General features: G+C 39.3%; 1 protein-coding gene and 1 long non-coding RNA gene across 3 annotated transcripts; one reads left to right on the plus strand and one right to left on the minus strand.

The window, feature by feature from the left end:
• Window positions 1-381: 381 nt before the first annotated feature.
• On the minus strand, window positions 382-27813 carry ZBTB10 (zinc finger and BTB domain containing 10). Of its 2 annotated transcripts, XM_016151469.2 has the most exons (6): window positions 26795-27813; window positions 20088-20976; window positions 9690-9788; window positions 5841-6017; window positions 5478-5650; window positions 382-5215 (listed from the first exon to the last, which is right to left on the minus strand). In XM_016151469.2, the coding sequence occupies exons 1-6, from the start codon at window positions 27752-27754 to the stop codon at window positions 4910-4912; spliced, it is 2604 nt and encodes an 867-aa protein (XP_016006955.2). In that variant the 5' UTR covers window positions 27755-27813; the 3' UTR covers window positions 382-4909. The 2 variants fall into 2 exon arrangements, with proteins under 2 accessions (XP_016006955.2, XP_036088669.1); XM_036232776.1 differs by lacking the exon at window positions 9690-9788.
• LOC118611967 lies at window positions 20973-26153 on the plus strand. Its single transcript, XR_004954561.1, has 2 exons — window positions 20973-22730; window positions 24199-26153. It is a non-coding gene; the product is annotated as an uncharacterized LOC118611967 (long non-coding RNA).

Below are 27813 nucleotides of genomic sequence, written 5' to 3' on the forward strand. Positions count from 1 at the left end.
TTTCAATCCACTGCCAAAATTATGCACACATGTTAATTACAGGGGAAATATTTTAATGTTTTCTAAAATCTGTAGAGAATCCTAAAACTAGCAATGACAGATGACATGCTGATTACAAAACACTGCTGTTAACTGAAGCAGCTCTGCATTTCTCAGAGGTAGTTTGCATCACGCACTTCATATAAAAACATACAAAAACTCTTAAGATATTCTGTAATTCAAATTTGTAAACCTTAAGTACAATGATATCTGAATTATACATTAAGTCAAAAGTTTGCAAAGATGTTCCCCTACCCCAGTTAGTCTAATTTTGTACACTTGAAATGCAAAGAAATCTGAATTAAATGTCAGAGTCAACAAAATTCACAAAGCCAGAAGCAGTTTAGTGCTCACAAGTTTATATTTTTAGGTTTGATAAAGAGTCCTGTGTATTTTCTAAATACACAGACAAAACAGTTTTGGAAGCTTACATACATGTCTTAAGACACTTATAATAGGTAGGTAAATTACATCAAAAAGTTGGTCTTCGTAAAAGGTCTTCCCAAAGAGCTTTTACAAACAAACAGCAGGCAGAAGCAAGTGTTCTATGTTTACAGTGTTTAAATGCGGATTCTCCCGTCTCATGGCCTCAACCATCCCTCTCCTCAACCCCAAATTTTGTTCTCAATAGCCAGTGTACTCCAAATTTAAGCACCCAATGTCATCAAATTCTGGGCTGAAAGTGTGCGTATCCCGAACACATCTTAAATGATCCAGAACTGTTCGGCCTCACTGGAAAGTGGGATACAGCAGGAACAAACTTTCCATTTTAAATCCTAAAGTGACCAAGAGAAAAACGCCTGGTAGTTCTGAGCACGTATATTATGTACCATAGTTAAGTTTAAGGATCTGGGTGACTGAACGGCACAAAAACTTGGGTTCACATCTAGTTCTTCATTTAAAAACCATCCTTTTAAAAATGCAAATGCCACAGCCAATTCCTAGCATGTACTACGTTGATATTGGGTGTCTTATTTATGTCGGGTGATAAAAAAAAACCACTGCTGTATCAGGAGGAAAGAGCAGTAAGGAAGGATTCGACACTCAGATTCCTAATATAGCCGTTTTAGAGGGAAAATGTGTCTCCATGGACAAGACTCCTTTAAAGGGCTGAAATTCTACAGAAGTATAACGAGGCATTAGAGGCCCCTGCAAGGTCCCCGGCTCCCGAGCCAGGCCGGGTCCGCCCCACTCCGCCCCTCTGTGGCTGAGTCTCGTGAGGCAGGTGCAAGGAGGTGGCTGGGAGTCTTTCCTCTTCTGTACAGTGGAGACAATAGCACCTACCTTACAGGAGAACAGGTAAAGTAAAGGGAAAGCGCAACAGCACATGTAGGCACTAAAAAAAAAGGTAACTTTTGGAATCATTCAGAAAAATAAACTCTTCATTCTTTGTTGACAAAATCCTAAAAATATAAATAAAGCTTATCAAAGTTTTAAAATTTGGGGATTTTTAAAACCCGTCTTCCATCACACTGTCCCCCACGTTATATACTACAGTCGTCTTCAGGCCTTTGATACTGTATCGTATCAGCATGATTTCCCAAGCCTTGATCCATTCATTTCCTGTTTCCTCCCTCTTTCCCCCACTTCAGATTTCCTCCTGGTTCACATTCATTATTAAACAACTGGCAGGCAGTGTTCTCAGCGCTTTACACGAATTAAGAGTCATTCACGTCACTCTTGATCAGGATGGCTCTACCAGACCAGCCAGTGTTTCCCCCAGAACTTCAACTACTTGTACTGTTCAGTTCCCCTTCCTCCAATGTCTCCTCTTCTTTCAGCTCTTAATTTGCTAGGATGCTAAAACCTAGCAAAACACCTAGTGAATATGGCAATGAAGGGCCAACAACAATGACAAAGTGGGGACCATGTGGAGGTAACTGTCTCTGAGAATCCTAAGAAATAATGCATGATCTTGATTTATATGAGAGGGTCTGTTACTAGAGTGAATAGGAAAGAAACAGTTTATACTCTTCCCCTTCATTAAAATGAAAGGCTTTAAAATATTTTTCATTTAAAATATAAATTACAGGAGAAAAATTCAGCAAATGTGTAACATAATTCTGCCAGGGCTTCACCGACAAAATTATGAGTATATTTACCTCTGAGACCAATCATAAGTCCTTAGTATCTATCAACTTCCTGAAATTGTACTGTAAGTCAAAAAAAGAATATACTTAAAAAAATAGAAACGTCCAGTAGTATACCTTAGTACTAAAACTAATCTTTTAAAAAAAGATCTAGAAGGGAAAAGGCAGTCCCTCCCTCTCATGGAACAAAATAAGTTAGGCAGTCAGCAAGTAGAAAAATCTGTCAATGCTGCTTCTGGTAAAGTGTTTACTTTAAAGAAGAAATTTATATATAGGCTGAGGCTACTATATTCAAGAGTATAAACATTTTTCCTTTGGATTACCTTTCTAAAAACAAAATTTTAAAGTATCATATTTCAGTTGACTAAAAATATAGCCAAATCTGTCACAACACAACATAAAAGGTAATGGACAATTATAGAATTTTTAAATTAACAGTAACAAGCCATCTACATCAAACCTGTTTCCAACTAAAACCCAAACAAAAGCACAACAATCCTGTAGTGTACCAAGTGTATTTCAATTTACTGTATGCACTCTAACAAAAATTTGGTCATAATTTACCAGATATACATAAATGATTTAAGTAGTAAAAGAAAATTCAGCTTAGAGTAAGTTCATATCTTGAGAAAAAGTAAAAGTACATTAAGAATGTAAAGCCGAGTCCAGTTTCTATGCAGTGAGTGAACTGTAGTCTAATAAAGCAGATTTAGGTGATTTTCAGATATATATCTTCTCTTTAATATATATTTATATATAGACAGATCTACCAATTGTAAACTATGGTTTATTTTAAAGGAGGGGATAAATGGGATGAAAGAAATCTTTATACTATACTTACATATTCACAATGCAGAACATTTTACGTTTAAAATACTTTTTCATTCATAGTATCTTTGCCCAACTAACGTCTACTTTGGACCCCACCAGAACTACATTTTACTCATTTATCTAGAACATTGAGAATAAGATGTACTCTTCAGTCTTAAACAAAAATCAAGCCAAAACTATTCATGTCAGTTTTACAGTTATATAGAAACTACAATAAAATTTAGGTGACAAAAAATGCATCTAACCATGTAACTGTACTTTATCTTTGATTTATCCAAGCAGAAACATCAGTGTCTAACATTTAACCATTATTCTACTGAAATCAGAGACAGTGAGAAAACGTGTCTCTCAAAAATGTTTCCACTTTGATCAGATGGAGCACCAAAAGGATCATGTCTGTCAAAGTGTACTTTGCAACTTTTCCCACACAACTAGCATAATTTAGTTACCTGATATAAAATAGGAAAATATACTCAATTTCTATTTAAAAGAAAGCTGAAAATATGATATCCCTCAATTTTATATAATATACAATATGTTCCTGATAAATGCTGTGCATGTTAATATTTACTATGTGAAATGTTGCTGTGAGTTTAACAATCAGCTAATTCATCTGTCATTAGGCTAAATCTGACAGTTTCTACTTAATATTATCACCCCTTGTACCCTGAAGAATTTAGTGTAATAAACTGTAAAGCCTCTCAATATTTTATCTGTAAGATCTTTGCAGATTGTTGAATCATGGTAACTACTAGACTGTATCTCAAGGTGTAGTGACTTTAAGGAATTGGGGAAAAAAATAATTATCTGTCATAATTTCAGAACACTCAATATCCCGTTAAGTATGAAACAAAAGAGAATGCAATTTTTGTGTTAATTTTAATGATAAAAGGGCACAAGAGTAAAAACCTGATATTTCACTTATATTGCATAACAAGCTAACCAAACTGGACATGGAGGATAAATTATAAAACAAATCATTTTACTTATTGTTTCTACGAATCTTCTTTCGATTAGATTTTTTTCAAATAGGACTGAGGTATAGTACACTGGCAAAAATAAAGAGGCAAACAAGAATAGTGCCAAAGTAACAGATACCTAAAACTGAATACCATGTCAGAAAACGTCATATAGTAAATAACCATTTATCAGATTAGAGCAGCAGGAGAAAGTTACTTCTAAATCATAATCATTTAGTGGTATTTGTCAACTTCGCCTTGGTAACTTTGCAACATCATTCTTCATTTGTGAAGTAGTAAAATTCATGTCAAAAAGGAAGGGGGGAATGGAGGAAGTCAGTTAGTTCATTCCAATAAATTACCTCTCCAGTTCTTATAAACATGCCCATCAGCACAAAATTGAGAAATAATACCTAAGACTAGAAGAGACTTAGTTTAACTTATGAAGCAAATTAAAATGGAAAATACAGAAAAGTACAACCAACGGGGCTGAAAAGGCCCCTCACTGAAAATCTGTATTAAAAAAAATAAAATTAATAAAAATAAAAATAGAAATGGAACTCTACTAGTACAAACTAGCCTGAGTGGTTCGATGGCAGAGTACTTGGGCCGGCTGTCACTGCGCTCTCATAAATGGGTTTCCTTCATTCATGGTAAAGTGGTACATGAATGTCAGCTCCTGGACAGGTGCTATATTTTCATAGGACCCAAAGTTACTGTATATCCTATAAATAAAAAATATTTTTGCTTTGATAACTGACTGAAGATGTGGGGACTCTGTGTGATCCAACCACAAGGTGGTTTGCTGTACAGTCCTGTGCAAATATAAAAAAAAATTTTTTGCTCTAAGGCTTTGACCCTACAGTTTTCACAGCAACATAGCTACCATCCAGCATGTACCATTATTTTGAAAGCCTCAAGTTCAACAATTCAAATTGTCGATTCATATCATGTCCAAATGCAGCATCCTTGAGGAGTACAGTAGGTCAGTTAGTCATCTAGAGACATACAAACATCTCCTGACTCATCCCATCGAGATGGATCATTCTGATCTTCTCCATCATCAGCCAGCTCTTCATCAGCTTCTCCTGCTTCATTCTCCTCATATTCTTCATCTCGAGGGAAATCTGTGTCCTGTCCCTGATCTACACCTTCTTGCCCTCCTGGCTGTGACTTATCCGCACAGTCTACACAAACACCGTAGCGTCGAGATCCGTGTCTTATTCCAACACTGGCTGCTAACATGAAGATCTTCTTACACACCATACATTTGTATTTTTTATCCTTTTTATGCACCTAATTGAAAGGGTGGAAAATCCAACGTAAGGATGGTATAGACAACAGAATGCATCTGAACCACTCAAATTAAACTACCCATTTAACAACGAGTGAATATACCACTTTTTCTGTATGAATTCAGGATCAGTTCATAAATCACATTCTTTGTTGAAAGCAATTTAATTGACTTTCCTTAAAATTGTAGCTGTGTTAAAAAAAACCTTAACCTTCATTGCCATAAACAGTTTATCTCAAAGATCAAAGATATTTAGCTCCTTACCAGGGAATGTCTTTTCACATGCTCTCTGCGAGTGAACAGCTTCCCGCAGATGTCACAGCTGAAGGACCTCACCCCTGTGTGAATGAGCAGGTGCCTCTTCAGTGTCCGTCTGTATTTAGCCACGTAGGTACAGTGAGGGCATTTTAACTTGTTCGTGTTGAGAGATGATTCACCTTTGAGAATTAAAAAACACATAAAAAAGCACTCACTTTAAACAGAAAACTTGTTATCAAAACCCTATCTATCCCTGAGAACAGAGATTGTTATAAGGTTACTACTCTGATTTTTTAAAAACTCAGAATATGGAAGCTTTTAATTGTTAAAAATTATTTAAGAATTCTGTTGATGTTCACGAATACTTGCCATTTTCCCAAGTTTCTTGTTTCGGCCAAGATTCTGGCAATAATCCATACTTGAAATCGTTTGAAGCACCTGGTAGCAATCCATACTTGAACTCATTTGAAGTACTTGGTAGCAATCCATACTTGAAATCGCTTGAAGGGCCAGGCATCAGGCCATACTTGAAATCATGTGAAGTACCTAATACATCAGAAAAGTGATTTTGATATAATAATGGTAATAAAGATGTCTCTGAATAGAATCAAAAAATAAGTATATGAGCATTACAATAGAATGGCTTCATATACAAAGTACATTTTAATAATAAAACAACTATATTTTTGCCTAAAACTGAGATGTTTTCATCTTGGTTATCTTAGTTATGATATCCTGATTGGCAGGCATCTTAAATAGAAAGCAAACTAAAGTGTAAAATGCAATTCAACCATAGGAAAAATTCCATAAAATCTGAAAACCATCTTTGGTGTGTGGAGGCCACACAAATCCGCCTTTAAAATACTGTACTTCAGACATATTCAAAACAGAACTGTCTTGAGAGTTGCTGTTCTGAAACTATTCTATCACTTGAGGTTACTGCCCTGAAGCCCAGCTGTGGAACAGGACAGTCTCCTTTTGTCCCCCAAACAATCACATAATCTAGTTTTAAGGCTTTAACTGGCATAGAAAAGTGGACTAAGGATGAAAAATATAAATACAGGAAAATTACAAATGTACAGTTCTTGTATTATTAGACTCATTTGTTGTTTCGTTTCAGACACATGGGGGCCCTCTTTAGGGATTCATCAAAGCCTCTAAATCCTCCCTTGAATTAAAACCCAGAAGGTAGAATCAAAATAGAATAGTTGATGTCCCGTAGGGAATTTGTGCCTGAGGATCTTCAGACTAGCTAAAACAGGAATAATCTCTTCTGGACTTAATTCTATCTTGAATATTTCTCGTATCCAAGAGTGCTTTGGAAGTATAAACCTACCCAGAATCCTCCATGGCTACTGCTACCCCGATCCACTCAAGCATCGACCCCTTGCTTCTGGATTATTTTCAGTAACCATCAGCTTACTTCCCAGCTCCACTAGTATTGTCTCCTAGAGTTCTGTTCTCAACACACCATCAGATTCTTTAAAAATTAAGTCGGAGCCCGGCGCTACTCTGCCCGAAGGCTACAAGGAAGGGCGGTCTCAGCCACAGTAAGAGGCAGAGCCTTGCCTGTTCCAGCCCTTGCTCCCAGCCACCCCCCTCGACATTCTGCTGCTCCGGCCACACCGGCCTCTGCGCTGCTCCCCGCGTGAGAGCTCCTGCTCAAGGCGTCTGCCTGGACGCCCCCTCCCACGCGGAACACAACCGCTCGCTCGTGCAGCAATCTGTTAATTTCTCTCCCGCGGACAAGTTGGATTTTATAAAAGAATGCTTGCCAAAAATGGGGTTTCTACAAATTCCATTTCCTTCTATCTGTTTGCCAGATACACTGTCTCTCATCCCTTTGGTGAACAGTATCACAATGCCCAACGATGCAAAAAGGTCTCACAGGTATTTAAAATTGCACTTCATTAATATTAATGTAAATTGTTTTGTACCTGGAAGACATTCACCCACTTCTTTAATGTTAGGCAAGCCCTCTGAATCCTCAGTGATAGAACTTAACTATAATGTAGCACTGTTTTGGGGGAAGTTTTTTGAATCTTAAAGTGAGGCACCGTTTCGATGTCTGTGGGATGGAGACCGGGACGGGGATGGAAGCCTGTGAAGGTGAATGTGTCAATTTTCAGCTTCACATTTCCAAATAAAGTTTGAGGTTTGTGACTCATAGTTCTTGTCCAAATAAGTGCAAAAACAAAGCAAGCTCTAGGAGAGCCAGGGCTGTGCTTGCCTTACCTGTGTATGTGTCTAATGTCCCAAACACATACCCTTCAATTATTTGTTGAATTATATGTATCTGGCAAATTCTAACATATATAGGGTATTTTTAACTTGCCCAAAATACTTGAAAAACTAACATCAGAAACCATGTTAGATATGCTATCCTCAACTAAATATTAATCACTACATAAAGTAGAACAGACCTAAAACAATGCATGAATTGACAAAAATTCAGAAGTAAAGATTTTTAATACTTGAAATTCCATATTTTTCTAGTAAAGATGTAATAAAAAGCATTCTTGATAACGGGCAAGAGACACCATTCTGGAATACAAAATGATTATTTAAATTAAGAAAGCCTCGTCCCAAACTTATTTCATCTCTCCAAATTCTTATCATCAGTAGAGAGAAACTTATAGGAAATACAAAAGCAGCTTCCACTAAGGTATTCCTTTGTAATTCAATACACTGAAAATCGTTAACAGATCATAAAATCTACTTCAAAACTGTGCGTGCTCACTGTTCAACAACATCCTTTATCCTTCCTGGTACGTTATTCCATAATAACCGAGAAGAAAGCAATGTTCTTAAAGTCAAAATTGTAAGACAAAGGCTGAGCTCAGGTGCAGAAATACTAATGGATCAAAATGTGTCCTAAAGAGAAATGACGCTAAATCAAAGGTGAATGATGAAAGATGAATTTGGGCCACTCTCTACTTAAAATGTTTATGTGCACAAATTTAAAATTTTACATGTGAATTCACATAGCCCAACTGAAGCCATTCTTGAACCAGATTTCTAAACCAAAACAAGTGCAATAAACATATTATTCGTGATTTTCTATACAAGCAAAATCTTCAAAATTCAACCCCTCTGATCTATAGACTGCTAATTTCAAAACATTTTTTGCAAGCTCAACAGTTAGGAGAAACCACTTGAAAGCAGTTTCTTCAGAACTGGGGCTTAAGTCTGCTCGGCGCACACTGCACTCGGAAGCCCCGACAGCCTGCTGCCACGACCCTGGGGGTCCCCTTCCCCGTCGGTGTCTAAAAGTAGTTCCAAGTTACACAAGTCGAATTGCTGTATCTTCAGCACATGCTGGTTCTGCCCCTTGTGCTGTCTATACGCATATACCTTTAATTTCTATTTGAGAACGATCTGCACACTCATCACTGTACCCCTGAACAGAACATGTTCTAGAACTTTCTCTGACATAACCATAGCACTTTTATCACACCCAAGAAATTTTAAATTGTTCAACAACTATCATTTAACTCATCTGACAACATCCCACTGTTCCCAAACACCCCTCCAGTCACTGTTTGGACCTATGAGGCCATCAAGATGGACACATGCGTTTGGTCAGTCTCCTCCGGCCTAGTGGGTCCTCTGCTCGTCTCTCACAGCATCAGCCCTTTAGAGTCTGGACTAGCTTGGATCTGTGTGGATTTGCCTGATCTTCCCACCGCATGAGTAGCGCCAGGGGAAACGCTTCGGCAAGAACGCCGCGCAGGCGAGCCGCGCGCTGTTGCGCTTCCTGCTCTCCGCGCTGAGCCCAGTCACTGCGCTACGGGGATGTGCATCGGTCTGTTTGCTGTACAGATGCCTCTCCCCTCTGTGACTGGAAGTAACCTGTGGGGTGACACTGAGACCGTGTCAGGTTGTGATGCACCATCACAACCAGCTTTTGCTTAATCACGGGATGAGCCCATCAGCAGCGGCTTAACAGCCACTGACCTTAAATTATTTCCAGTGGGGGGCGGAGGGGAGAGGTTGCAAAATAGGTATTTTTCCAGTTCTATCATTTTTCTATATTTCTTAGCTCAGCATTCTTCTGTAAAGGAAGCTTTTTACCTAGCTAGCACAGACTGAAAAGAGTTTACATATAATACTCTCCTTTAAGGGAAAGAAACTGCAGTAGGTCCTTAAACACAAACACTTTCCAATTCTTAAATCCTCTTAAGCATATTCTTGCTAAATAAATCCTACTGTACCTACCAGCATCACCTCCATCTTGCCCCGAGCTGGCTTCAGCCAATAAACTTGCATTCACATTCCTATCACAATCTTGCCCTGAGAGTAGAGCACCATCCAGATCTGAAAAGAACATGTAGAACAATCACGTTATTACAACCACACCACAATCACCCAAAACACCACTCCCTTCTCAGAACTGTTTCCTACACAGACACAGAAAGGCTATCTGTAAGCACTGAATATCTGCTTACGGCTTAAAGGCACAGAAGCTTAAGATGCGATTTTCAACTACAAACACAGAGCACACTCAGCAATAGAGACAGTGTACTGGGTAGGAATGAGCATGTGCCTCAGTTTCCTCAAATATATCCACCTATATCACAGATGTGATACAGAAATTTAAGTAGGTAATGCAAGCCAAGTGTTAATAATCACGGTGTCTGGTACCCAAAAGTTAGTGACTGCTGCTAGTAACAAGTACTAGATATGTAAAACATGACTGTTTCTGCATAGATTCCCAAGTGGAAAAGACCAGTTAATGCCAGAACAGAGAAGAGGTCATTCCTACGAGTTAATCTTGAAATAGGAAGGATGTGGGGAGGCAGCTTAAGATAAAAAGGCACAGCAAGGAGAGGCTGCTTCTGGTTTCAGTCCATTAATTTCCTTTAAAGCTGTTCCATCCCTTCCAGCCCTCTGCCACTGCCTTCACTCGGGCACTTTTGCTTAATTCTTCTCCTGGGTTAGTTAGTGAATTGCTCGAACAGTTTCTTCCACTTATTCCCCCCAACACTGCCCAAGAGATCATCCTAAAGCGCAAATCTTAAGTTGCTCCTTTCCTTAAAATATTCGGTGGTTAACCTCAGCTTTTAGGAGAATCTCAAATGCCTTACTTTAGAATACAAGGTCCTAATATTCAGGTTTTTACTTATGGATCTGGAATCACTTCACTGGTACTATCTCCTCTTTCAAATGAATTACACATCTCTGAAGACAGTTTGAAATGGTACTTTGTAGGGACAGTCTCTGCTCTACCTCCCAGACTCACCTGTGGTATCAGGTACTGTACTGCTCTGGCTTCCCAACACTTGAGGCCAAAACCAAAACCAAAACCAAAAAACCCCTCTTTATATAAGCAGGTATTTATTCAAAAAAGTATGGTGCAGTGCATAACTGCATAGTGGCTGAAAGGAATAACGGCATACAATAATCTCAAGTAGTGACAAACAGGTCATACAGAGCGTTGTAGGCTTTGGTAAGGAATTTGGCCTTTTTTCTCCCTAAAAGCAGTAAAAGGATTTTAAATAGGGCATTAATCTCATTTGCCTCTTAAAAAACTATCCCTGGTGTTGTGTGAATGAATTGAAAGAAGGCAAGAGAAGACGTAGGGAGACCAGTTAGAAAGCTACTTTAACAAACAGTTCAGGTGAGAGCTGATGGTGGCTGTGACTGTGTTGAATGGCAGTGGTAAATGGATACAAGTGGATAAATTTAAGAAAGTTTGTAGGAAGAACTGATAGGGCTTGGTGAGAGACTGACTACTGGGGGTGGGGGCGGGGGGAGGTGTTGCTGAGGATAACGAGGGAATGTTCCAGCCTATTACTAAATGGCAGCCGAGAAACCCTGGAAGAGGGCACAGGAATAGGTGGGAAGGAATAGGTGGTTATCTCTAGCGGATCAGTGGGAGAAACAGAGTAAGCGTGGACTGTGTTATGAATGGGAGATGATGGATTGCAAGACAAGATACTGACAATTTGAGAAATTTGGGTGTAAAAGGGGAGAGTGAGAAATAGAGTAAGAGTTTTTAAGGTGAAAATAATAAACATGTAAATGCTGAAAGGAAGTCACTGAGAAATGGAAACTTCAAGATATTACAGAAATACTACAAGAAATGATCGATTTTGTGATTCCCAGGGAACCTGTCTGGATACGTTGAGAGATGGCAAAGAATCAGCATGGAGAGAGGAAAGTTTGAAGATGGGCACTTAAGGGCATTCCAGTCTGTTAGCTTTTATTTTTTCCGTAAGGTGGAATGCTGGGCTGCCGTCTAAAGGAAGTGGTCTGTCGTCAGGAGAATGAACAGCAAGTTCATGGAAAGCAGGACAGTGGACAGACACAGTCCTCCACCTGTCCCTTGAGAGCAGGGGCAGTGCTTAGGGTTCTACTTCCCCAGTATTTACCACACTGCATGACAAATAAAAGGCTTTCCAGCCAGTGTTACATGCTGGCTTAAATATTTTCCCCTTTGCAACCTATATTAGTAGTTTTAATTAATGGTATTTGAAGATGAACTCAGTTTTGTGGTATACAATAACACTAAAACAAATTCATAAACTGAAAATAATGAACCAAAATTCAGCAGCTTTGTTTTCCTATGAAAAGTTAATTTTGATAATCAAAAGTAAAATTTCAATCACTATCCAAACAATTTTACTAGGTTTCTCAATGTCTTTTTTTTTAAAAAAAGTCATTATTCTAAAGTGTAGTCTGTTCAGAGGGCACTTCTTAAAATTCTTCCAAGTGAGTTGGTAAATACGGGGTGTTCCCATTTATGTAACATTCTATAGTGGTTCACTGACGCTTTCTTCTGCTACTTCTTAAAAGAGACATTTCCTGTCTCCTCTCCTATCTCTAAAGTATTAGGATTTAATTTGTGATTTTTAATCCTTCATAAACATGACAAAACATCTTACCCTAAAAGCTTAATAGATGGCAAGTGCATTCTTCCTGGGTACAATGTTTCTTCTCAAAACAAAATCATACCCGTGCTACAGATATTAAACCTCTTTTGAGAAGTACCAACTACTAGGTTCTTGATATCAAAAACAAACTTCAAAATAGGTGATCTTTTCCAAGTTGACAATTAGCTTTCATAAATAGCATGCCTAACTCAGGAATCAATACATCATTATCACTGCTGTACCTTATTTGAAACCAGCAAAACTGCCTAGCAACTCCCTTTTAATCAGCTTTGTTGATGTGAGTGGGATAGAAGCCAGGCAACCAACCTTTCACTTGATGGAGGAATAAATTTTGCTTCACTAGAAAGCAAAAGCAGTAACTCTTGGTCACCATCTTTTTCTCTAAAATTATAGGATTAAAAAATAAACTCTGATATACTTGCTTTTTGGATATCAGACCTTGCTATGAAAATCTTTCATTTCGTTTAAACTTAGCAAAAAGGGCTAAGAGCTCTCTACGCACAATAGGAGCTATTAAAATGTTTGTTTCACAAGGTAACAGCTCTTTCTGGACGGCAGCAGGCAGTATGTGTGCTATATAATACCATTCAAATGATCACAGCTTAACAATGAGCCATGTATAACTTCTTTTTTACAAATGTCTTTCTCCCACGAATAGTTAGCAGACTCCTCCCCAAAAGAAGATAGAAACAAAATCAAGCAGCGGGTCCTTTTGTGTGTTATCTCATTCAGACTTCACTACATATTTATGTGATAACGGTATTCTTAGCCTCAGCTTCAGGAGGCACCAAGGCGAGCTCCCGGCAGAGAGCTGTGCAGCTCACTAACCACATCGCACGGCTTCCTGATAATCCAGACGCCATACCTGGGGCCTGGCACCCAGCGGGCAATCAAAAAGGGTAGTTTGCGATGCTGGAAATCAAAGTGCCAGAAGTATGCCCACTGAAACCTGATTCACTTTCCTGCTAAATGAACAAAAATAAACCTTACCTACACTCTGTGCTGAACCAGCATTTGCTTTACTAACCTCTTTAGTAAAACCAACTCCAAAATCTTAAGGGTACCTAGATGTCAGCGGTCACTGTTCTTTACAGTAATACATTTGTCTTTTAAACAGGGACATTCTTTTCATTCATTGGATCGAGTTTTTTTCCCCTTTCAGGGCAGAGGAAACTTAGCTGGCCGGTGTGCTATATATAAAGCACCCTTGACAGTTCCGGCAGCGGCCTAGACCCGCAGCCAAGAGTGGTTTCCCTTCCCTACCAGGCTCGCTGGCTCAAAGTGACTGCCTTGTCTTAGACCAGGCGCTGCTGTTTCTTCTTTGCCTTTCTGTCTGCCCTGCCTAGGCCTTCATTGCTCCGCTGTGTAGCTAGCTGCCCACTCCAGCCCATGAACACCACCCTCTAAATGACTGTGTCACAGGCAATTACAAATAGATCGAATCTCTAGTTAAAAGCTCTCATTGCCTCGGAGTCGGTAAAATAAAATTCACGCTCACCATGTCAAAGAGAGTGACGGTCTGACCCTACCTACCCGCCTAGCCTCAGCTCCCTACCACATCCGCTCCCCCCCCCACCCTTTTGCCCCCTCATTCCAACCTCTCGTCGCCTCGTGGTCCTCGTCGTCAGTGCATACCCTCCTCCCTCTGCCGGCACACTGCCACACAGGAGCCGGCGCGAGTGCCGCCCTCTCTTCGGGGAGCGGGGAGGGCCCTCCCCGGGCATCCCTGCCCCGCTGGCTGCTGCCACATTTACCACACTGCAGTGGGAACCACAGCCGACCTGCTGTGAGTGAGTTCTAAGTGAGGGACTCTTCCCATCTTAATGTCAGCATCTTCTGCAATGCTGTTAAATTTCCTGGGGTTTTAAATAAAAACTTCATTGCCAAATTTCCTCTTATATGTGATATGGAAAGCTATTTTGGAGTCCCAGAAAAGTAGTATTGGGTTATAATCTAACTTTTCTGGAGAGTAAAGCTTTGAATGAAAATTTAGGACTACCTGGTCACCTCAGAATATTAAAACTATGTCAGAAATAAAAAATTCGGTTTTATAAAAATTCTCAAGGTATGGCACTTTTGCCCTCAGCAGGTAGAAATCACAAAAATGCTCTTATAACTGATCCACACAAGGCTTCTGCAACAAACAGCGTTAGTCTGGTCACAGAGATTCTGTTGCCTTAGGGGTTTCTAACTTACAGGTGATCACAAACATTATTAGTACAAGCGTCTCCTGGGTCAAATGGAGCAGAAAGGGAGGAAAGGCGCACCGGGCAGAAGAAAAGTAAAGGACAAGAGAAGAAAGGGTAGCAGAATATTCTTGCTACCATATAATTGCCTGCTATCCTTTTAAGATTAAACACTGCAGATTCTTCAAATTTAGTATATTTTATAGCTTATTAACTACTAGTGGACATTTATGTTCTTTACATCAGCATCGGGCCTTCAAACTACCATTTAATACCCGATTGTAACAGTTTCTAAAGAAAAATGACTTAACATTATTACTTGTAGCTCATCTTTTATAACGTACTCAACCAAAAGGATGCCTGAAAGGTAGAGCAAAACAGCCTGAATCTTCTAAGAGGAAGAAAACTAACCCAGGATCCGGGCCCATAACCTGTTATCGGAAATGCTGGGGGTAAGACGCAGAATGCAGACAGTTTCAGATTTTAAAAAATAACTACAACACTCCCGGTGGGGTCTGGGCTGTAATCAAAACAGTATTTCTGCAACAAAACATATAGATCTTCACATCTAAGGAAACAGTGTAAAGAATATAAATAGCTGGTTTTGATGGCAACTGAGTTAACAGGTTTGTTACCAAAATGATTGAGAACAAGCTCTGGGTAGCTTTTACAGCTTTCAGGATTTCAGAATTAAAACGTCTTCCCTCTTTCCATCTCATGAGACGCTATGGGGGATACACTCAAGGCTAGTTAAGTGGCAGAACTGAGTCCAAAGCCCAAGCTCCACAGTTTTTAAACGTATTTTAAAATAGTTCATACGGTAAACATATATGGCAGTCAAAATATGAGACGTCTTAATCAGATGGCTAGTTGTCAAAATAGTAATATTTATAATAGTTTTAAAAGAATTCAATCACTTAGAAAGCATTTCAAGATTCTGCAACATATGAAAGTAATGCCAAATATCAATTACTGCCCAAAACACAGAAGGGTAAAAGTACTGGTTAGTAGATAACTAATTAAAGAGTTTACTGTAATTAGAAGAACTCATTGTTTCAAATATGTGACTCATTGGGGTACATTAAAGATACTCAGTATGAGCATTCTTTTCTCACAGCTGTTTATTCAATACTCAAGTTATATGCTTTTTAGCCAAAAGGCAATTATAAAAATTGAAATTATAAACCTGATTTCAACTCTATTTGTAAGGATCAATAAAAACTTACAAATTCTATAAAGCTGTTTTTCCATCAGAAATATAGAGAGAAAGGAACTTTTACATTAATTAACTCTATAATCCTTTGATCAAGTAAAACCACCCTGCATGTGAATATCTGTACGGCATTAAGAAAAATTCAATCATCGGCACAGAATTATATCAGCTTTTATTAAAGATAAAAATCGATCACATAATTTACTGCTGCATTTACTAGAGAATGTTTTTGAGGAAATTGTCCATTATACTACTTGGTGTCAACTACATAAAACCACACTGGAGAAATTCCTTTTGGAACTAAGTACCAGAAAAGAATTGTTGTTTCTCCTTTTAAAAGAAGCTTAGATTATATGACATTTTAGAAAAGGCAAAACTGCAGAGATATTAGGACTTGCTTTTTTGAAGTACTTTGGAATCCAACCCACAATATCTTCAAGGGATGCCTGTATCTTAGAGCCAATTAAAAGCTTAATTAGGGCAACCATATTAACACCCTTGACTAACACAATGAACTTTAATTTTATTTGCCTTTTGTTAATTTTTCTCATTGGGTCATTTCAAAGTAAAATGTATGCATACATGCAGAGTATATTATTTATAATGGGTGCAACTTGCACCCATTATAGTGTGACTGGCATAAATATAAAATCTAGACTCAGAAAAACATGTTCTATGAGCCTAGAACATTAAAAGACCAAAAATGGGATTCATATCTGATTTGTGATCGAAAGTGACATGTGAATACTTTGAAAAAATATATAGGCATAAATTATTCCTATAATTTAATTCCTATTCTTACATTTTTTTTCTACTTTATTTGCCTGAAATGTTTTCTGGTTGTAAATCAGCAAGACAAAGATTTGAAATTTTTATATTATCAGAGCAACCAACACTTTTTCCCTATTACCCAGAATTTAGTTTTTCCTGATGGTTTAATTACCCTATAAACCCCAATAAAACAGTAAAGAGGACAGAAGTTTCTAACCTTTCCTGAGTTCTACTTTCAAGTATCCTAATACATCAAAAATGATTCCTAGCGAATCTCAATAGTGAGTCAAGTAACAGACACGCTAGCTTAAAATTAAAAAAACAAAAACAAAAACAAAAAAACCTATCTGAATAAAATCCCTGATATTTGTGGGTACATCTTATCTCAATATCTTACATCTCTTTGAGGTGCCCAAACACCAGATTTAACATTATGTGACAAAAAGAGCTGTGGTTTACAAACTGTAGGCTTAAGAATCTGGGGAAAGTCACAGTTCCTACAAGGCATCCACAAATCCACATATGCCAAGCACTGCTTGGAGACTGACGAATTCATGATACCACTCCACACGTTTAGGTGTAGAACTTTACATTCACTTCAAAGTACTTCACTAAAAATTTTCACTATTTCCTCAATAAACAAATTAAAGTATAATTAGTGATGTGGGGTTTATAAAAATGTTTGAAATTTTAAAAGGGACTCAGTTTTTAAAAGACTGGGTCTACTAGTTTATTAATTGCAAAATTTTAATGTGAGACAGTCCTAACAAAACATGAAACCTGCCTCTATTATTTACTAGCTGAATGACCTTGAGAAAGGCCTTAACCTTGGTAAACAGATCCACTGTGTTCTATATTGGTCACGACTTGCCTGGAGAGTTGTAGTCAATTCTGTCCACCAAAATTTCAGGGTGAAACAAGCCATGTCTATGACTGAAAGAATTCACATGGTGGGAGGTACAGCACTTAGCATGGAAGGAGGAGACTTTAAAAAATGCTTAATATCTGAAATGCTACCAGGTAGATTCATTAGAGAGAGTACAGGTTAGAGTCAGATTATACTACTCAAGATGGCAGAACCAGAAAGTTAAAAAGAAGCAAATGTTGGCTCAATATAAAATAACTTCTTAATAATCATAGCCATCCTATCTTCCTATACTGGAATAGGCTTCTTTAAAAAGTATTCTAACAAAAAGGTAAAGCTGAAGCCATAAAGACCATTTGTCTAGGATTTGGTAGAAAGCACACTCTATTGGAAAGCTGATTTTGAATAACCTCAATAGTCTCCCAACTTTGAGGATTAAGATGGCCATGATAGTTTCTTTTGCTTTTATCTTTATCACTTAATTTTCATAGTAATCCTTTTATGTGCCATATTTTTTAAGTGGAAACTGAGGGCCGGAGTGAATTTAATTTGATCATGGAGTCGCAGAGTAGGTAAATGGAAGAGCTCATTTTCAAATCCTGACTCTATTTGGACTCTTGTCTTGACATCAGTGTATCTCAACTTTGGCGCACAGTATATAATGACCTGTAGAGCTTGGAAAAACCCCACCAATGAGGCCACATCCCAGACCAATTATATCGGAATCCCTAATAGAGGGACCCAAGCACAGGGCCAATGTGCAGGCAAGATTAACACCCACTGCTCTACACCGGGCACTGGCTCTACTGGAACACACCCACGCTCACTTGTTTACATACTGTCTATGATGCTTTCATGCTACAATGGCAGAGTTAAGTAACTAACCAGCAAAGCCAAAAATATTTCCCACTCTTTGGCCCTTACAGAAAAAAATTTGCCAGCTGCTGGCTCTATGTAATATGTCCTAACCGTAACACTCATGTTTATGTAAAACCCATTTTCTACCACTAAATGAGGTTGGACTTAGAGGCACTAAAAAGTTGTAAACAACGGGAATGTAGCACATATAAAACCAAATCTGTGAATTAAAGCAATGTTCAGATACCAAAGTGATACCAATGACAAGATGGAATTATCTTTTATAAGACATAAGAAATAAGTTGTACGCATTTTAGATTACCAGCTATTAATTTATGATAGACCTACTCCATTGATAAAACCTTAGCTAGGGGTGCTTGGAAAGATAAAGGCTAGTGACTTTTTAAAAGTATTTATGATGGGTCAATATCAGCGCTTTCCTTTTCTTTGACTCACTCCAATTATATGTGGGATTAATTTAAGAATAGGGCTACCTCTGATTAGTTATGCCAATCAGCTATTACCCAGAAAATCTATTTATTCCTTAAATCATCTGTGTATACATATATGTATTTAAAAAATGAATCTATAGGGTTCTCACCATGCTATTAAACAATTAACCCATGCAGGAGAAAATTGAAAATTGCTTCAAGGCCTTCTATATTAAAAAAATTAAGCCAAAATAAAGCACTGCTAAAAAAACCTCTATACGCTGAATAATTTAAAGAAACTGCCTCTAGGGTTAATTGCTAAGGATTTGTCTTGGTAACTATGAGGGAAAAGAGCAGCACACAGTGTTCATTAATACATGCCTGCCGATTTTCAGATAAGTAAAATTTCTACCAATGAAAACTAAACCCAAAATGGAAAAGCTAGAGGAACTGTTTCACAGGATTACAATGATATTTTGCCTTTTTTCCCAAAAGGAAAAGGAAATAAAAACAATAATTTTTAAACTGAAAGTACTTCATCCCCAGATGATCGCCACTGTGGAAATCAAGACACTGAACAGTTAGTTACAGAGCTTTGAGGCAAAACAAGCATTAAATCACATATGCTGGTAGTGGACAAGTGTGGGGTCTGCAGAGGAAAACCTCAAACCCACTGGGCCGCTTCTTCAAATACAAGTTAGGCACAGGCAATTAAAGTTTCAATCTGTTTACACTCAACAATGCCCTCTCACCCCATTTTTTAAAAAACTCACACTACAAATGTGATAGATATGCTAAGATTCTTATAGTTACTCCTTTAGGGATATACTGCAGAAAAAGGTCTCAGAGGCCTTTCAACTTCAAATATTCCAGCTTCTCTAAGATTTATGGTGAGAACAGTAGCTCTAAATGAATTAGAATAATCCTGTCACCTTTCACAAAATTCTATAAAACACTTGCACATCTTTAATTTACCAAAAAAGGATATGAAGTAGGTCTCAAAAATGTTCTGAAATGACAAACTACATATTACAACTTAAGATTTTCTTTTCCAGTACTGGGTATAAAAAAGGTGAGCAGAGTCCAAAGAGACCAAGAAAGTCAAAGACCTATACATGAAGTAGAGTCCACGTGCCACACAACAATATAGGCAAATGCCTGACTATTAACACAACCTTTGAGAAACCCACATAGACTTGCCTAGATAAAAAAACTAAGGCACCAAAATTATGTGCTTGAGCAAGTTTACCCCTTCGTATACTGTAAGTATTCAAATTTAGTGTTCCTTATGTGTACTACTTTTATAATGAAAAAAAAAAAAGTTAAAAGTATACTTCAGGATTACATCAAACCAGAATTAGAATGAGGACTGAAATACTTTTGTATATGTATTTACCTGGTTCTTCCTTAATGAATGACAAATCTTCTTCTGGATAGGCAACGGGTGGCGGCATCACTGAGCAATCTTCTAAATTCGTTTCATTATTAGGTGGTATATTATAAATAAATCTCTTTGTAGTTTGGTTTTTCCTCCTTGTTTTGCCAGTTTCTTGAATTCCCTGGGAGCTCATATTATTCCAAATAAACACTTTTGTTTGACTTTGAGATTCATTTTCAACCAATTCAGGCGAACCATCCTGGACCCAACTATTGTCATTCATCTGGTAGTTTTCCATTTGGCCCTCGTCGACGTTACAACCATCATTTTCGATTTTTACATTACTTGCCAAATTGGTTAGATTCCGTGTTGCCCAAAAACTGGCAATTTTTTGATCCCGTGATGAAGACAGACCATCTCTATTAACTGGTTTTCTATTATTATAGTCCACAACGACAGACTCTGGAGCTTCTGATTTAATGCTTATGTTTAAGGCATCTTTAATGAAATTTCGGCAGGTTTGAACAACTTCACTCATTTGAAGATAGCTGGCCACTGTCATCACTTCAATGGCATTTTGGCTTGTGAGCACCAGGTTACCAGAATACAAGAAGTCCAAGATGACTGAAAAACCTTGAACTGCAGCAATATCTAAATGGGTAGTATTGTTTTGGTTAGGGCTTTCTTTGTTTGAAAAGCAATATAAAGTCTTAAAGAAGCGGCTGCCTGCAACCAGGATGTTCTTATGAGCTTTAAAGATTTTTCCGCTCACCACAATGCTGACATCACAAAGAATACCTTTCTTTCTCTGTTCATTTAGTTGTCGCAGAAGTTGATAGCAATAAGAGTTCTCATTTGGCCTACTATTAAAGTCACAGTACCCTTCTTCTGATGGTATTTCTGATTCCTGTAATTGGATGGAAAACATTAATATTAAATTTGATTTACTTTTTAAAGCCTCCAAAGAAAAACAAATACTATCGTCTATATAACTTCTTTTAAAGTACTAATGAAATACAGTCAGGGATGGGTCCCAGGACCCCCCCAGACCAAAATCCGTGGACGCTCAAATCCCTCCTATAAGACGGGTAGTATTTGCACATATCTATGCACATCCTTCCACATACTTTAAATCATCTCTAGATTACTTCTACCTAGTAAGGTGTACATGCTGTATAAGTAATTGTTATACTGTATTGTTTAGGGAAAAAACGATAGCAAGAAAAGTCCGTTCGTGGTCAGCACAGACCCACCCTTAGTAGGTCTGACTACACAGTGCATGTCAGCAACAGTGTAACATTTCTTTGAATAACTTTTTCAAATATTTTCCCTCCAGGATCCACGGCCAGTTGACTCCGTGGACACAGAGGGCCAACTGTACCCTAATGTTGGTAATCACCATGAAGTGTTCACGGTCCCACATACTGAGAGGAAAGAGGAAAGGAGTGAATATCTTGGTGCAAGTCATTGCTATTGCAAGAAAAATCAAACACATCTGAGAGAGGATCAACAGGATTTCATTTACATGTATCATTCTTTTGAAATATAAACTAAGGACCTAAATTAAGATAAAAATTTTAAAAGAGCACACGATGAAGTGTGTGTGGAAGCAGTGAATTAGCATTTATAAGTCATGGTCTGCTTAAAATTTATACTTCAAGCAGTTCAGCACTTGAAGGAGGTGGCTATGTCTAACTGTAGCAGTCATTTTAGGCTGTGGTCACCGTGTTCTGAATTTTCTGGGCCAGTCCCAATTTCTGAAATTCTCTGCCATTATCAGACCAAATGTCCTAATTTTTAAAAATAACTCAGACAAAAGCTTATCCACCAAGATGTTTGCCCATTCTATTTTAACACAAACTATACAAATCAAACACAACTATTCAACACTATTTTTTCTCATTACTATTGTATAAGAGCAGTAATGTTCCTGCTTTTACAAACACTAGCAGTTTCTTTTTTCACTACTGATTAGAGTAGTGCTGGGCTATGTTTCGGGAGCACCTATTAAATATGCCCTTCACAATGAAGGGTTTGCAAGTCAAGAGTATATGTACTCTCCAAGAAGAGTATGAACTTGAGGCTGGGTGAAACAGAGCTAAATAGGCACATAGCACTAAAAAGAATGGCCAAATATTATTTGCTGAACCCAATGAAATTCTTGGTACTAAAGACAAAAATCTTAGCATGGGTCCCTAAGAACTCATGTCACTTGTCTCTTTGGTTCCTTCTTTAGCAATCTCTGATAACATGGAATATCACTGATGAGTAAGTACATACTGATGAAAAAGTTTAGATATTTCCAAAACTGGTCTTTTCAAATATTGTAAAACTTTTTCTATTCCCCTTCCCAAAAGGAAAACACAACTTAGCCCAGACATTAGTCTGAACTGGTTAAATAAGGAGATTTTTAAGGAAATGGACAGACTTCAAAACTCAGACAATTTGTTACACTGGAGATTCTATAAATATGAAAAGCCTTCAATTTTTTTATTTGTGAAGACGCACCTAAGTAAAATTGTAATTTTAGATCTAGAAGAGACCTTAGAATTCTCTTCTATTTAGATAAAATCCTTGTAACATATTATCTTCAAATTTATTTCCAGAGAGGTGATCCAAAAAAAGCAAGACATGCAAATATGCACTTAGGAACGTTTGGAGGTAAGCGTCTATAGTTCATCATATTATCAAGAGACTGGAATCCCCAACAAGATTAAGAATCACTGCTACAGGTGCCTTACTGAGCTTTTAGAAGCAAAGTGATCTGACTGGATCAGCAGATAGAAGACTGGGGATACTGTGACCAGGAAAAGTGACAGTTAATAGTGCAACACACTCCTAAGAAGGGCCATAACTAGGGAAGACAGATGTTGGTGTGTGAGGGAGGGGGAAGGGAAGGAAGGTGAAGCAGAGTTTGGAAAGATCTGGAAGGTCAAATCAGAACCGGAGTGACTAACTAGGTTATGGGGGTGCAGAGAGAAGAATCATAAGGCAGGCAGCATTCTCGCCTGGGGAGCAAGATAACGCCACCAACTTGAAGAGACACCGAGATGGCCCTGCAGTCTTCCCGCCCTTCTGAGGGAGAGCTGGAGAGAGAACCTCAGCTGCACACGGTGGGCTTCTCTCTCTGGTCGACCCAGAAATAAGAAAAATGCTATTTGGCTAAAAATCAACAAGTAGTTAGTATTTACTTCCCCAACCAGAATTATAGCCCTTTTCAATAAATGACTGCAGAATCGAACAATGAATGTTAGAACTATGTAAATATTATTCTACAAAATGTTTTTTTTTTCTAATGGATCACAGGCTCATCTTCACTATTTCTCCTTCTTAGTGAAGTTTTTCAGACTTTCTTCCTAAATTGTTAAAGGAAACAAACCGTTGAGCCTTATTTTTGCCAGAGGCAAAGTAGGCTGGTAGGTCTTTTTTCACCTTTGCTTTAGTTGCTGAGCTCAATATAGTCCAATTAGTAATTTCAATCAGATCACTGATCTGAATTCGGTATTTACTTTCTGGAAAGGTTAACTAAATTTATAACAATAATACATCTGAGTGCATGATTATGATTATGATTAGTAACTGGAAAGAGCTGACAGAATGTGTGATTTAGGCTATGTAATTTTCACAAGAGGATAGAAAGTGATCTGAATCAAAATACAGTGGTAATCAATGTTATTAAATCAATTTTAAAGTCCTTTAGGTGAAATGGTCAAATCCTGTATGAGCGAATTATTAAACTTGATTTTATGAAGATACAGTCAGTAGTTACTCAAAATAAAAAGCATACAGGGATCTCTTTGAAGAGGCCCACAACAGATTCTGAAAGCTTATGCACATTCTCCCATTGGCAGTCCTCAACTACCAAAATCCAATTAATAGAAGAACATCAAACTTTTTGAGAACACTATAATGTTTTGATCACCACCTTGCAATTAATGAAAAAGCATTTTTCTCACAGAAAGCGTAAGAAAAGTATCCCTTAGTGACATAGTAGGATTTGGCCAAACTCCTCTCAAAACTCAGGCCTAAAAAAGTGTGTGTGTGTGTAATAAAGGGAGTGAACTGCTCCTAGCCCCAAACTGAATTCTTGTGTTAAGAACTCCAGAATTCTCATTTCAATATTTTTAAGACAGGAGAAAGCTACTGCCAGATACAAAGTCCCAGAATGTTCAAAGAGCTGGGTGGCCGAAGTCTCTGAAGGTATGAAAAGAACAGTTTTGCTCTCTAGAATCAACAGACCCTTGAGATAAAAGTGGCTTCGAAACTGACAAAATTGGAAACACTGCGACATGACATAGCAGGCCACAGAAAACAACGAATCTTGTTATACTTATCTGCAAAGAAAATAAGGATAATGATAAAAAAGAATAGTTACCCTTTACTAAGTGATTGTATGCTGGCATGTATACTTCGCGTATCTGAAGAAACTAGAAGCTTTAACTCATCTGCCTGCCAAGAAAGTAGAGGGTAAGGTCCCCCTAACCCTAAGCCCAAGAATTTGCTTGCAGACTTTTATACTGCCTCCTGCAGGTGACCAAAGACTAAAGGACAATGGCAAAACATGACTGAACTCTGCCCATTTAGAATAAGCCAGTTCTTGAACCTGTCACTCATAAAATAACAAAGAGAAATGTAGGTGGTACCTGGGATCAAGGTACACACAACAGCAAAGTAACACCCCAGAGGTTAGCCAGAATTCAAATAGAGAAATGATTAGGGTCAATTCACAGTGGAAACGCTCAAAATCCAATCAAGGGGATCTATCTATCTATATATATATATATATAGCCTTAGACAAACTAAATTGTATAATCCTGTCTAATAAAAGAAAGGTCCTAAGATGGGTTGAAGATATCTGTAAAAAAGGAGTTTTTCAAGGAGGCAGAGGGGAGGGATAATTCGAAGATCAAGTTTATTAAGTTCACTAAAGGTTTCACCTAGGAATAAATTCCCTGATCCAGATCCATGCCTAGGGGGAAGGATACACCATACTAAGTCTATCATAAGTTATCCAACTAATTCCCCTTCCTCTGATTTCAGGTTCACTAAGCAGGTAATTATAATTTGCATTCCCATTCAGATTTGCCTACAGGGAGAGACTATGCTGATAAGAGTAACTAGTCCATGGTATATAAGAAAATACATTCTAATTGTCTTTTTAAATTTTTCTAAATAACTAGTGTGCCATTACTTAGAAAATACACTTTCATTTTCAAAAATCCCCTATCTCTATCAACTTACTCAATAACATCAAAAACATATTACTTAACCCTTGAAAGCCTCAGACTCCTGTAGAATGAGAACAAAATAATTATTTTGCAGTAAATGTGTTTGGCCTACTGAAGACACGGAAATGTTCTATTTCATGCCATTGCTCAAGCTCACAAAACTAGTAATTGCAGAAAGCTGAGATCTTAACCCAGATTTACTTGGAAACCCATTCTTTCGCCATTACAACATTCCTTATAGGTTCTAGTCTCAGTTGTCACCAAAGACTCAGGACAATTTACTTAACCTTTTTGGGCCTTTTATCTTTAAGTGACCTTCTTTCTAGGGCTTAGGCAACTAAAATTTGTGCAAAAACTATTGCCACTGTCACTGGGAAAAATAAACCTGCTTTAAAGTTCAAGCCTTAACTTCTGAGCTACGGAGGTTATTGGATAGTGCCTAATTCACTCCAATGTAAGTGTTCTGAACAGCAGGATCACTCCAATAAATGGAAGGACTAATATCTGAAGGCTGACTTTCTAAACCAATGACTGGCTACCAATACAAAAGAATGAATTCCATCCACCACCACAGGTTGTCTAAAAGTCTTAAGGGAGAACTGATCAACATCTGTTTGGCCTGAAAAGGGATTATCAAATGGCAAAGACAACGATCTCTAGAATGGAGATATTAAAACAAGATCTAAGAAGTAAAGTACAGCTTAACTTGTTTTGTAACTAAGGACTTATGATTTCAAGGAGTTTGGTAAATATGTTGTCCACCAGTCCACATCAACTGGACTTTTTTGAAAAGGGGGTATTATATAAAATCTCAGCACAGAAATCTGGGTAGAAGGAAACAAGGAAAAAAAAAAAACTACCAAAAGCCTACCTTTGGTTAAAAAATAAAATGTAGCAAGTTCAACGGAGATTAATTTAGTAAAATTATTCACTAAAGTGTGTTAAGCAAATAACTTCCACTACATTTACATACTGTTCTCATATTTCACATTATCCTGACCTAAAATGAAGAATTTTCTAGGCAGGATGTTTTCCTGAACGGGGTAGCGTCAAAGGTTAAGGAAACTGAAAATGTTCAATTCATTCTTCAAAGAGTTGCCAGATTTGACTTCCACCAACATGCTAAGACTATGAACATAAATAAGGCAGCTTTTCAAAAGTCGCAGCTAATAAAATTTTTGACCGCAAAGTTAACCTTTTAGGGTTAAAACCTCCAACCTTGCTTCAGTAAACTTTCTAATTCAATCTGATAGAGAAATCTCAGTCATTAAAAAAAAAAAAAAATCAGCGCTACAATTAGTAAATTGTCATTCCCTCTCCCTCCCCCTGACACACAACTTTTGAAAACTTGTTCCCAAGCTTTCTACCCTCCCACGCGTTAAGGTCCCCGCACCTCGCCGGAATGGAACGATGCGTTCGCCCAGGAAAGTGGCTTTTGTGGCCGACCGACCCTTTCCCCTCAAGGGTCTGGCCGCGCCGGAGCGGGCTGTACCGTACCTGGGCGTTGGCTTCGTGGAGCTTGTGCTCGGTAGAGACGTGGTGCCTCAGGAGGAGGGTTTTCTTGTAGTTGCGGGTCCCCCGTGAAAGCTCGTCGTGTCCCACTTGGGGAAGGTCCCCGCTGCCCCCGTCCTCGGGGGTCTTCTGGCACCAGCCGCAGGACATGAGGCCCGTCTCCTTGGAGTAGCGCAGCCAGGGGAAATCGCGGAGCCAGGCGGCCTGGAAGGAGCACTGGAGCTTCTGCATCAGGGACTTGGGCCGCGCGAGCGGGAAGTGCTGGACAGTCTCGCCGTCGCCGGCGCCCGCTCCGCTGCCCTCCGCCTCGTCCCCGCCGTCGCCGCCCGACCGCCTGCCGCTGCCGCAGCTGCCGCCTTCCGCCCCGCTGCCGTCGCCCAGGCTCGCCCCCTCCTCCTCGTCCTCCGTGCTGTCGCTCAGGGACGCGCCGTCCTGCATCAGCTCCTTCCCCTCCAGCGCGTCCAGCTCCAGCTCCGCGGCCGCCGGCCCGCGCCCATTGAAATGCCTCAGGGGCCACGCCGGGGCGTCGGGCCGGCCGCGGCTGCTGCCATTGTTGCCGAGACCCCCGCCGCCGCCGCCGCCGCGGAAGGCCAGAGTCCGACGGTTCCTCTCCGCGAGCAGGGGGCCCCCCGCCCCGCCGCCGCCGCCGCCCAGCGAGCTGGGGCCGCCCGCGTCCTGGGGGAGCGGCGAGTCCTTGGCGTCCTCGGCGGCGCCGGCGGCGGCCTCCGGCTCCTGGGGCTCCAGGCCCTCCAATTCCACTTCCTCGTCGGCCCCCCGCCCATTGAGCTGCGGGGGCGCCGGCGGCGGGGGCTGTCGTGGCGCGGGCGGCTGAGGCCAAGCCGAGGCCTCCCCGCCCGCGTTATTGTTCGTGGAGCCGCCGCCGGCGGTGACCAGCCCGCCTCCTCGGAACGCCAGCGTCCTGCGGTTCATCTCACTGAACGACATGGCGCGCGCCGCCGCCGCCGCCGCCGCCGCCCGGTGCCCCGGCTCGCGCCCGCCTCGGG

The sequence above is a fragment of the Rousettus aegyptiacus genome, unplaced genomic scaffold, assembly GCF_014176215.1.
Source record: "Rousettus aegyptiacus isolate mRouAeg1 unplaced genomic scaffold, mRouAeg1.p scaffold_m13_p_15, whole genome shotgun sequence".
NCBI classification, from domain to species: Eukaryota; Metazoa; Chordata; class Mammalia; order Chiroptera; family Pteropodidae; genus Rousettus; species Rousettus aegyptiacus.